This window comes from Eleginops maclovinus, chromosome 17 (assembly GCF_036324505.1).
Source record: "Eleginops maclovinus isolate JMC-PN-2008 ecotype Puerto Natales chromosome 17, JC_Emac_rtc_rv5, whole genome shotgun sequence".
NCBI lineage: Eukaryota > Metazoa > Chordata > Actinopteri > Perciformes > Eleginopidae > Eleginops > Eleginops maclovinus.
Window position 1 is genome coordinate 6,104,962 of NC_086365.1, and position 12,416 is coordinate 6,117,377.

At 40.4% G+C, this 12,416-nt stretch overlaps 1 protein-coding gene across 2 annotated transcripts in view; it reads right to left on the reverse strand.

Moving 5' to 3' along the window:
- The window catches only part of magi2a (membrane associated guanylate kinase, WW and PDZ domain containing 2a), a 200,993-nt gene extending 189,647 nt beyond the window's left edge, over positions 1–11,346 (reverse strand). For both annotated transcript variants that reach the window (XM_063905788.1, XM_063905787.1), the window contains exon 1: positions 10,903–11,346. In XM_063905788.1, coding sequence (XP_063761858.1) covers positions 10,903–11,203 — 301 coding nt within the window. In that variant the 5' untranslated portion in view covers positions 11,204–11,346. The remainder of the gene's footprint in view (positions 1–10,902) is intronic.
- Between the last annotated feature and the right edge of the window lie 1,070 nt (positions 11,347–12,416).

Below are 12,416 nucleotides of genomic sequence, written 5' to 3' on the forward strand. Positions count from 1 at the left end.
AGTCATGAATAATGTCTGCAAGCGCGAGGACAGACAAGCCGAGCTGCGCAGTCAGTCTCTTCATCTCCCGAACCTATTTAAATGTGCCACTCTCAGCTCCCAGCGGAGAACGGGAGGAATTGAGCGTGTGAATGGAAAAGGAGGAAGACGGAGAGAAGAGGGGGGAGGAAAAGAGATAGTGAGAGACGGTGGTGCAATGTAAAAAGCTCCCAGGAGTGAGGAGCTGGCTTTAAGCAGATGGAGGTGACCTCGCTGCGGGCACAACTAATAGGGTGGAGGGCAGTTGCTAAAATGAAGCTAAAGGCTAGTAAAGGACTTGACAGGAATCCCCAAAAAGTCAGAAGTATCCACAGATCACAGTTGCCTCAAGGACATACGAGTCCTTGGTGCATAGAAGTGTGATGCATGGACTGTTTTAACAGAGACAGGGGTGGGTTTTATTCAATACACATGCTAATAATGTGTCTCATCTTGTCCTTGAGGATCCATACTGCCCGGCGGTAAATCAATGTCTTGTTTACAGTCTTATTGCAGAGTCTTTATCCTGTCACAAACTGCTGCCCTGTCACTCCTGGACATGCAATGCTTTCTTGTAACACTGTAGTTAGATCAATACGTCAGGCTGAGAGAGTGTTTTTGTGTTGTTGTGGTTTCTGTGTGATGTATGCACTGTATGCCACCCACTGCTCATAGGATGGCTATAGTGCTATTTATTTATTGCATGGTCGATCAATAATGGAAAAATAGTTGCATGCAGGATCTATTTCTTTGTTAATAATAGCGACTTACAGTTACTCCCCAAACTTTCACCATCATAATGTTGCCATGTAAAAACTAGCCCTTAAAGAAAAGTTTGGACCAAACAAAAGCGAAAACAACATGCCTGCAGCAGCTATTTGTCCTCAAACTAAAAACAAACAAATGAAACTATCACCAAGGTACCAGGTAGCGCAGGATGTAATCCCTTATCGAGGCAAGACTTTGTTTACCCAGTTTATTTTCCCTATGTTATGGCAATCAAACATATCAAACACTATTATATCCTCTCTTTCTGCAGTAAATCACCCACACACATTTCACCTGTTTGCAAATATATACTCAAATCCATGTTGCCTGAAGCTGCCTTCAAAATAAAAGCATAACTACTGAAAGTAATTATTTATACTAAATCATTTTCTAATTATTAAACAAAACTGCAATTAGTTAATAGTTAAACTATTTCAGAATATCAAAGAATGAATAGCTCCATCAAAGTTAATATTGAGTAGCTAGGCTAGCAGTTTCTACCTATTTCTAGTCTTTATGCTAAGCTAAGCCAACAACCTCCTGGCTAAGGGTGATGTTAGCATGGCTGGCTAATCAGCTTGTTACCTACAGTTTTAGCTAAACAGTCAAAAGTTAGCATTTGTAAAAAGAAATTATTTTTTGGGAGGTACAGGTTACTCAAAATACTTTTCCATTATGGGCTGGCACATCAATTGCTATACATAATATAAAAGGCAGTCCAGCTTTGATCTGATTTCGTAGCACTGAGTTAGCATTATATCGTGTATGTCTCTCATTTTCATAGAAATCAGCTGGGAACATTAAAGGTCAAGCCGTTTCCACACACTCAAGTTTTAATGTCAATGCTACTGTGATTCCATATTGTAAAAAGTAAACTCATATTTTCTGTCCGTTTCCAGGGCAACAAAAGGAAGCATTGTGTTTTGTCAATCTATTGTCCTTCATTATCCACCATTTGTTGAAGCGATAAGCCTTAACGAAAAGAAAAGAAATCCAACTTGGCCCAAACATAATCCACGGAGAAACACACACACACACTGAGATGGACACACATGCAATTACTTCTCACATACACACTCATCTATGTCGAATAAAAAGACACAGCTGCTTTGATCCTCGCCGTGAGACAGGCAGAAGAGGACAGAACAACCACAGAAAAGCTTTAGTCGCTATGTATTGATTGTTCCCATTTTCGGTGAATCAGCAACAACTAGTGTGGGCTGAGGAGTTTTCTCAATACTCCTCCTCTCTGAGAACAGGTCAGCCAATTTCACCCTCCCCAATGCATTCGCTCCAAAATATCCCATTTAGATCTCATTTATATTCCTTCCACTGGCAGGAATTATTCATTTTTCTCAACATGAAATATGAAATCTTACAATATCTCCCTTTACAAAATTGTATCTAGGGGGGGAGCGACTTTGAAATTTGGCAATCAATCGTTTTTTAGTGATTCATCACAGCTTTCTCCACCCTGGTGTTTACTCTGGCTTCATCATCTGCCTACAGGGTAGAAGGGCCTGCGTTTATTCCTTATTGTGGATTGGTTTTGATTTAACAAAAGAGAGCCAAAAGGAGGCAGAAAACAAGACTGCTGTACATGGAAGAAACATTTGACTTGACTAGAGATGACTACATTGATTTGTTTGGACAAAAGCGTGTCATTGAGGCTTGATGACTTGCAACAAATGAGCTTTCCTGTAAGATAAATGACTCATCCCTCGTGTCGCTCAATGAAAAGCTGTGTACAGATACAGTATGCTGGAGATAAATCATTCTATATCAAGTGTTCAAAATACATTAAAGACACACTTACAGCTTAGGTGTCAATGTCAGTGTCAAAAACATCAAGCTAGTGAACAGATGAGTGTTACAGTTCTTCTATTCATTCTAATGAACAGCCTCACACTGCAGGAAGTTTCATTTTAATTCATGTTTACCAAAGTCCTCCATCAATCATCCCGCTATACACACATAAACACATTGTAAGTGTGTTTGATATACGGGTACTAGAAATCCTTGTAAATATGAAGAAGAAGTTTACTCTGCCTTTATTTGACACGTGGAGGGTGCAAGACTCGTCACAGTTCAAAGTCATTGAAGGGAAATATGTAGGGCCATCTGGAGGGATTTTCACACAATACTACAAAAAAACTTTCAGTGTGAAAGTTCTGAGCATTAGTTTCTTCCGCTAAAAAACAAAAATGTAAACAAATTGTGCAAGAATAAACAGTAGAATAGATGATATTACATTTAATTTATTCAAATGTGAGAATCAGGCTACTGTATGCTTATTTTAAACCATTTCTTAATTTACATTTTTTCTATTCATATGGTTTATGGATAAATATGGTTTGATATAAAATGATACAGTGAGAGGAGAACTTGGTTATACCTCCTGTCTATTGCCTCTTTTTTTATGGCTGATTAGACTGAATCAAAAGGCAGCACTTTGTGTTCTGGTAACCTCTAGTAGCCATTTGACCTATTTCTTTGTTCTTATTTGGACAAAGTGGAAATTCAGTTATTAGGAAAAATATAATATAATATGAAAACACAAATAACTGATCGCTACACTCCTAAATCAAGCTGTTACTGGCCTTTAATCCTGTATGCTGTGAGGAAAAGCATCCCCACAATAACATTAGAAACGTATAAAAGCTTACACATGTTGTGCTTGTATAAGACATGCTATAATTAAGCAGCTGTTAGCTTCTTACTGCTCCCACAAACAGGAGCAACATGACTGGAGCGCTGGACATTCCCGCAGATAAACCTGAGCAGGTGCATGATTGCAGACACAGGGGAGGGTTGGGAACAGACACTAAAGCAGTTACTGCATGTACACACTGCCTCTCACTCATCGATAATTCATTGTAATAAAAAGGTAAAAGGCTCTTTTCTATTCTCAGTCTTTTTATGTTCTGGACACCATTTATTTATAGAGCTACGAGTCATAAAAGATTTCTTATAACCTTTTCCACAGCCTTGAAGGGAAAGCATTCTTCTTCTAGATAACTTGATACACTCAGTTTGTGCTAATTCAACGCCACAGAGGGACCATAACACAAGTGTAGTCTGGCCTTTAACTCGCACACATAATGCACTTTGCAGCTTTTCTAATATATTCAACAATATGGCAGCCTTTCCTGGACTAAATCCCCTGTAGCCCGTCCCTTTTACTTCATTTAATTAGTTTCTATTTAGTATTTTTTCTCTCTCATTGTTTGTATTTACACATCTGCTCTGTTCTCTATTCAGTATAATTGCAAAATCAATAAAAACAGTAGAAGTAAGATAAAAAAAAGTTTGCAGCTTTTTCTAAGTCCTTGGCACAGCAGATGGTTGAAGTAGAGAGACAGTTATATCTGTTAATGTGTGTGTGTGTGTGTGTGTGTGTGTGTGTGTGTGTGTGTGTGTGTGTGTGTGTCCTTATCATTACCTGTCCCCAGAGGTGAGCCTGGCAGTCAGACAGTGTAACAGAGGCACCAACAACAGGATCCCTCCACCAAACCTCTGTCAAGCATGATAGGACAGCATGTGGTAAGTGCTGCAGAGGCCCCGGAGACATGCTGACACACTCGCTCATTCACAAACACACAGGCCAGCAGCTCTTTCTGCGCGTGTTGGGGTCTGTTTGTGTATCACACTCTCTGAGTTACACTCGCTGGTGCAACTTAACACTCTCAATGGGAGCCTGACAACAAGACAGATGAGTCTGACTGCACTGAGGATCATTAGCCGACTCCCACACCAGTGTGTGTGTGTTTGTGTGTGTGTGTGTGTTTCTGATTCAACACAACTACTCTGGGATCGCCCCCGTCCCATCTCTCAAACCCCCAACAGACCGGTGACCAGTCCAGACTCATCATCACTCACATCAGTCAACCCGTTAGTCAGCACACGCGCCATTGGCTTGATGGTATCATAACATACTGGTTTTCCCCTGAGCTGTGCCGGAGACAGAGTTGTTTTATGAATTGTTTCTTTGTTGCTTGGGTTTTTATGGCACAATCATTTTATCTGTGGAACAAAAGGCTGACCTCAGACCAGCTGATTGGCGTATAAAGGACTTTATCTTTCATATTTGGAGCTTCTGAAACTTCATTACGGGATAGCTTGGTTCATGTACAGTAGGTAGCTTACATTTGAGACTGGGAATAACAGGCTTTTAAGCTGAAACTGGGCCACATCTAAATCTACATCTCCTTTCATAAACTTGTTGGGCTTTATTTTATTTGCCAAAATCAAATGATATGCGAGTCACTGCACAGTAATCATGTTGATGGCAAAAACACAAGTAGACAGGTATTGGATAAAAATATAAGAGTGATATGAGCAAAATGGAGAGGTGGAATCACAGCTCCTTTATTAGATTTAGAGATAAATAAAAGAAGATTTAGAGATGAAGGTTAAAGGCCACATTAAATCCTAAGACAAACACTTGAGGAGGACCATCCGTAGTTAAAGTCTATCTAAACTTTATAAGAGAGCTCCAATGACAGGATGTGCAAATTGTTGCATTTCTTTGTAGACATATCCTTGTAGCTCATGAAAATGTATTTAAAGAGACCCAATAACACCAACAAACTAACTGATACACTAGAAAGTGCCGTGTTCTGCAGGTCAAATTACTGTTTTCATCAATGGAGTGGTGGCATAGATAACCATTTCCTTTCTCTGTCAGAATTGGCTGTCTGACAGCAAGGTAAAGCAGTGAAAAAATTCTAAAAATATCCCACTTTAAATACTGATATTGATATATTAGTTGGACCTTTCTTCAGTACTTTTGTCTCGGGGCAATTCCACTGTCATCAACAGTCGGTAATACACTGGCTAATACACTGGCAGACAGACCAAGAGCCAACCCTTAAGCTAAAAACAACCTTTAAAACAAAGGTGCTGCCATTCTAGCTGCAAATCCCGCCTTGCTAAAGCTCCATGCAGTCAGGCTGCTCTAATGACTTTCCCCAACAGCAGCTAACGCTAAGTGTATCCCCGGCGAGCGCACTGATTGCCTCTGGCTGACCTGGAACAGTCTGCCCTCACCTGTACGCAACAGCTCTCAGCAGGCTCAACTGGCATACAGTCCTAAGCAGAGTTCAGCTGCTGAGAGCTCCTCGCTGCAGAGGCAGTGAAAGATGCAGTGACAGCCTGCATAGCTGGCTGCATTAATCCTGCACTGGTGCCTGGAAATGAAGCTGAACTGGGGTATTTCAGTGTGTGTGTGTGTGTGTGTGTGTGTGTGTGTGTGTGTGTGTGTGTGTGTGTGTGTGTGTGTGTGTGTGTGTGTGTGTAAAAGCAGAGAGATCGAGAGAATGGAGGAGTGTATATGACATTAAGCTAATTATGCCTTGGCAGAAATATTTATGAATTAGAGAGAAAGCTGCCGTTTCAATGTTTACTCTTCAGGCAGATTATCCAAGGTTAGACTAAGCAGAGAAAGAATGGATATGCAACAATTTTATAATGGTTGCTTTTTACCATTTTGCAGGCAGCTGTGATGCTTTGGGCATTGTTTTGCTCGCATGCTGCGTGTGTACCTGGAGGATTAAAACATATCCACTAAGCAGCAGATCAGGGTTCAATCATCCCTTCTTCGTGAGTTGCCTATTTGTCAGGAACAAACATAATGCCAGCACGCAACAGGGTTACTACAGGTCAGGGGTCTCCCCTTTCTTAATTATGTTTTTCCAACAGAACCATAATTGAGTTCAAATGTCATCTTGTAAACTACAGTTTTTGCATGAACAAATACAGTTGTTTGAAGGAGATGTTCCCAAAGCAATATAACAAGGATAATGACCTGGTCAACTCCCTGGCAAAAAAACTTTGGACCGTACATGGGATTTGAGTGGTGCAGGGATGACGTATTTTTGTCAGCCGACCCGGAAGTAAACTACGCATGGGTTCCCTCGACAAAAACCCAATGCGATTTCTCCATAGGATTTTTGAATATTGTAAAAAATAAGATCTGTGGAAAACTAACCTGTTTGATAAATGCATGTTTTGTTCAGCCGGATACTCTCCACATGTCTACCCTACTTTTATAATTTTCAAATCATAAATCTAATGGCCAGAAGCAAAATGCTAACGTTATGCTGTAAACGAACTACAGCGGAGTACGACTTCAACATCACGCCAACTTAAGATCATTTCAACTGACTTTCAAAAATACAGATTCAAAACTGTACAAGGTGAAGCGTTTGTTTTAAGAGTTTGCAAAAGCGCAGGTACTTGCGTTCAAGCAGAACAGGGGCAAACAAACTTAGCGGGATTGTTTACGTGTTCGGCATAATGACGTCCTCGACAACTTCTGTAGTCCTATTCAGCCAGTTGTTACCAGCCATCGTTTTTCAGACACGTAAACTCTCCAAAAATCACTACTGGGGGGGGGGGGGTCACTGCTGATGTATTCAATGTCCTAGAACAAAACGTGAGCCGTCTCTTAAATTTCTGTCAACCACAGACCTTATTTCGAACTATTTTCCAAAATCCAATGGAGAAATCCCATTGACTATGAGACGAGGGAACCGGAAGTGGTCAAATGCTAACTCACTTCCGGGTTTTAGGACTTGTTCCTGCACCACTCTATTGTTTTATGTCAGTAGTTTTTTTACCATGCTGTCGAGTTGGGGATCCAGATTCTGGTATGCTTGTCTACTACTTCATTTCTGGTTCTGTGACATCACTAGGGACTGCTGCAATAGCAAAAACATTACAATCGAGCCAGAAAGAGCAATGTTATCAACTTCTGCAGCATACTAGGAATCCACTGATCCGACTTTTCTTTTACCCAAACACATTCCAATATTTCAGGGTAAATGTTATTACCAAATACCCAGTGTTCCCTTTATCCCATCTGGATCAACAACAAGGTCAATAATGGCCCCGATCCATTGGATAGAATTGGTTACAAAAAATGTCATCAAGCAAACACATATTTAAGTATAAATAAAGGTGCATCAGTACTTAAAAAGGGGGCAAACTTTGATCTTTACTGGCATCAAATCTACAGGGGCCACTTTAACCACAGTCCCCACCCTACATTACCCCTAATGTCTCTCTATAATGAGAATTCTCTGTGTCTCTGAGAAGGTAATTGTGCCCCATGTTCTCTTATATACCCATCAGTGTTTTCTGCAGATCCTAATTACGTCCTGCAGGGCAGAGATGGCTGCTGGTGGCAATCTAATCTAATCCTCGCCCCGGAGACTAATAAAGGACTTAATATTGTCTGTGTGTGTGTGTGTGTGCGTGTGTGTGTGTGTGTGTGTGTGTGTGTGTGTGTATGTGTGTGCGCATGTGTGAGAGTGTAAAATGGACTAGAGCCCGAGGATTCCAGACGTTGTGAAAAGTTAAATAAAAGGATGCAGTGAGTGGTTAAATGCGTAAAAATGATTCATGATCACTATAAGAGAAAGAAAGTGGATCATGAACTGGCTTTTTTAATTACATACAAGATCGTAATGAAAGTTGGCAATTCAGACAAGATGTTCCAAGAGAAAAGGGACGCCACTTTTACATTTGGGACATTCATGAAGCACTAATGCAGAAGAAGGAACTACATGTATTATTCAAAAAGACCAGGAAAGGACAGGCCAAGCGAAGCCCTGATTAAACATAAGTGATTCAAATTTAAAAGTTGCTGGATAGTATTCATCCTTAAATAATATGTGTCCTTAGAAAAGGGACCACTGTTTAAGTACAACCACTACTGGGTGATAAAAATGATCTGCTTAAACACATACACGCTCCAGCAGCTCTAAGAATAACCAGTATTTATCTAGAGCGAGCTGATTGGTCGAGAAACTAATTGGGAAAACAACATTAAGCACAAGCACAGTAGAGTAAACGCTCCACTGAAAAAACACATATTTAAGAAATGTTGTCAGTGCTGTTAGTAAACACTTCCTGTAGCTCCTTTGGTAGTAAGTAACCTCTTTAAGTTCTGAGGGCCAACTTTACTGTCTTTTAGAGACTGTAGCAAGCTCAATGTTAAGTGAGTGAAGATACTTTATCAAGCACTCAGAATGAAAAGGGATTCTATGGATAGAGTACCCACAGGTCTCTCCTCTACAGACAGGCTTACTCAAATTAAAACCACAGTGTCTTGCAAGTGAAGATAAATGAATACAAAGCAGGTGGCTGTGTTGTGTGCTTTTACATCTACAGTATCTGCTATTTAACATTATAAAGTACTCTGGCCCTCTCTAGAGAGCATGAAGATCAATAAAAGTAAACAAATGTTTTTAATTGCTGGATAAAGCAGCAGGCAGACATGTGTATCATGTGTCAGGGCTTAGATATTGTGAGGTAACTGTTCTGTTTCCACAATAAGGAATGCACTGGAACAGATCACAGGAGTTAATGTGCCTCTGCTTGGAAGTGAAAAATATCTGTTATTGAACACTCTGCTGTGAGGACACGGCGAGGGTGTTTTTCCCCTATAATATTTACTTGTGGGCATGTTTACAAATGTACATATCAACCATATAAAAACAACTTGACACCGTCAACAACCAATCGGGCAAACACGAGCAGAGCAGCGGGAGAATATCAATCACTTCAGCAATCACTGGAGGATATAAATATTTCATGGAAAAAAGTAACACATTAGTTTGATATAGGCTTGGCTGCCTTTTGAATAAATCCCTAGTGTGACGCTCAACACACACCCACATCCGCACACACACAAACACACAGGCTAAGACTTTGATCCAAAGCCTCTTACCGGGGTTTTTGCAGATTTTTTCACCCTAAAATGAGCCCATAGATCTTCCTCTCTGCTCACAATGCAAGGGAGCCAGTGTCATTAGCTGCATAGATCAAAAACACACGGCCAGACGAGGTTTGTCCGGGACATAAAACTAGTGGACAAAGTTGACAGGCGTTAGATGGAGTTGGGGCTTGTTAGGCCAATTTACATTGGTGTTCTGGCTGCTGCGTACTGCAATTCAAAAATGTCTCAGACAATTACGGAGTGTTTGGACAGGACAATCTTGGCTCCCGGTGCCGAAAGTAAAACCACAACACTCACTAGAAATCTATTGCAAAACATACCTGAGGGGACTTCTGCTGTGGCATTCAAAGTATGTGACCTTATCACGCTTTATATCTCATGACATCACTATACTGTTGAAATAGGGACTTAGGGATTTGCTGTTCAACCAAGATCCCTTTCAAATACAAACGAGTCCACTTAATGTCTGCTTTAAAATAAAAGTACGTGTGATAAAGGCAGGAAATGTAGAGCCAATGTCTTTCTTTTGAGAAAAAAGGGTTACGCTTCCATAAATTGCAATCATACATCTAGGGCTTTAACTTAAAATGCTCATTTTAAAAGACGCAAAAGAATATTTTGCATTGCTGCTCTAAAAGATGACATTGTTGTTAAATAATTAAAAGCTTTTGACTAACTTATTGAGCTCTATACAAATCAATTTTAAATGTGAATTATAAAATATGTCAGTGATACTTTATACTCTATGTGTTTGTATGTTTTGTGTACATGCAAGGCAGACTGGGATATGGATTCTACCAGAGGCTGATAAAGTGTAACCAAATATAATATAAACCTATATCTAGTCCAATGTGTATTATACCTGGCTTCTGGATATTCAGTCATCTTGATTTACGGGGGCTGCGTGACATTTACAAATATTACAGTATAGCATCAATATGGTATTAAGTTTGTTGTTGTGTTGTTGTTGTTGTTGTTGTTGTTGTTATGTACAAAATGAAACTACACTTTTCACTTGAAGTGTGCAAAACGTGAGTGTGTATTTTCTGACTGCCCTAAATATAACACACCCCCTTGGAAGCTACAGTACACCCCCTTGCAAACACAACCAAAACACGTCTAAAAACATTTTTAAAACAACTACTGTGAATACAATTTGTACATAAGACTTGAAACAACAACAAAACACTGCAAAAAGTTAATTTTTGCGACAATGTGTACTAATAGCATCGAGAGGCTATCAATTTCAGAAGACAAAAGCACCGCTGTCAAAACACCAAAGCGTGTCAAAAAGCTAACGGTTTCCCAAAAATGTCCGGATAAGAAAACTGCGAAATGCGGGAAAAGTTGTCGTGAGAGCTTGGAACACTTACCTTGTTTGACACACTTGAGTCGGACGGGGTCTTTGCTGTGTTTGACCACAGCATGGACGTCCCTGGTGGTGAGCCCAGCCACCGGGGTATCATTGACTTCCAGGAGGAGTTCATCCTGCCACAGTTTGCCGCTGTGGCACACCGCTATACCCGGGAGAAGCTCGCCGATAACCGGGAACTGTCCATTCTCTGCGCCGCCCTTCAACTCCAGCCCCAGCTCCCCCTCCTCATTCCTGCAAAGGACACTCTCATGGACTTTGTTAGTCCAGTGGTTCTTCCTCTTCTTCAGGGTCTTGGACATGGCTCAAACAAGGGAAAATCACATGAATGCGGCCGTGGAAGAAGTTTTACCGCTCTTTGAAGTCCCCCACTCTCAGCACCACACTGTAATGTGTCCAGTTTCAGCAGTAAACGCCACTTGTATCCATGTCAGCGCGCAGCAGCTGGATCATCAGTCTGCCTTTGCATTAACTGGGAGCTGCTCAACTTGTGATGCCTTCACGCGATATCTCAAAGATCGGTATTGACAGGTTCGGTGTTCAAAAGCGACCTAGTAAAGGAGCGAAATAGAAATTAGCACAATTCATGCGGTTCATTGAGCCTAACTATTCGATTGACTGTTAAAAAAAAAAACTTACAACCGGTATGGTTAAATATATTTATGTTTATGTTATTACCAACAACTTATATGGTAATGTAATTGACCTACACACGTTTTGGCCTAATTGTATGTCAATTTTCCTTAATAAACAAACAGGACAAACTTACGTTTTTGTTCCTTTTACAACTTTCAATAAACACTACGTTAACTTTAAGAAATGAACCAACACAGAACTATCGCAAAGTGGAAAATGTTTTCAACATTCATCAAGGAGATGTGTTTAAAACTTCCAAACTTTTAGTGTACAATTCTACGAGGGACACCTGAAGGCAGCATCCAGCTCCAACAAACCCAACTGACCCGGATGTGAAGGCTGGAGGAGGAGGAGAGAGGCAAGGCTTTTCCCAAATCCAGCTTTCCATGGAAAAAAAGGAAAAGAGAGAGAAGCTGAGTAGCGATATTTCCACTGGTATGGCAGCAGAGCAGAATAAAGTTTTGACACCACAAATATGTCTCTTTTTGTTGGCATTTTGCTTACAGTGACTTCAGATGCTGCAGATTGCAGGTTTCAGAAACTAAGGTCAACTGACTCAACAAAAAAATTCCCTTTGAAAGTGGGACTATCGGTTACAGCCTAATTTTGTCTGGTGAAGGGGCCTAAAAAAGAACATGATCCAAATATTTTGTTAATCTTTCAAACATATTTTCATTACATTTTCATTGATGATATTTATATTTCAGATTGTATTTAGTTCTCTTTAACAGCATTTGTTATTCACCCACTCAGCTGCTAGCTTTAATAGTCTTGTAATTTGCCAGAAGAAATGGCTGGAAAAGGAACCCCCCCCCCCCTATCTGAAACTAGAGTATATGACTGAGTATAATCCATCTTCAAACAAATGTGTGTTGTGGG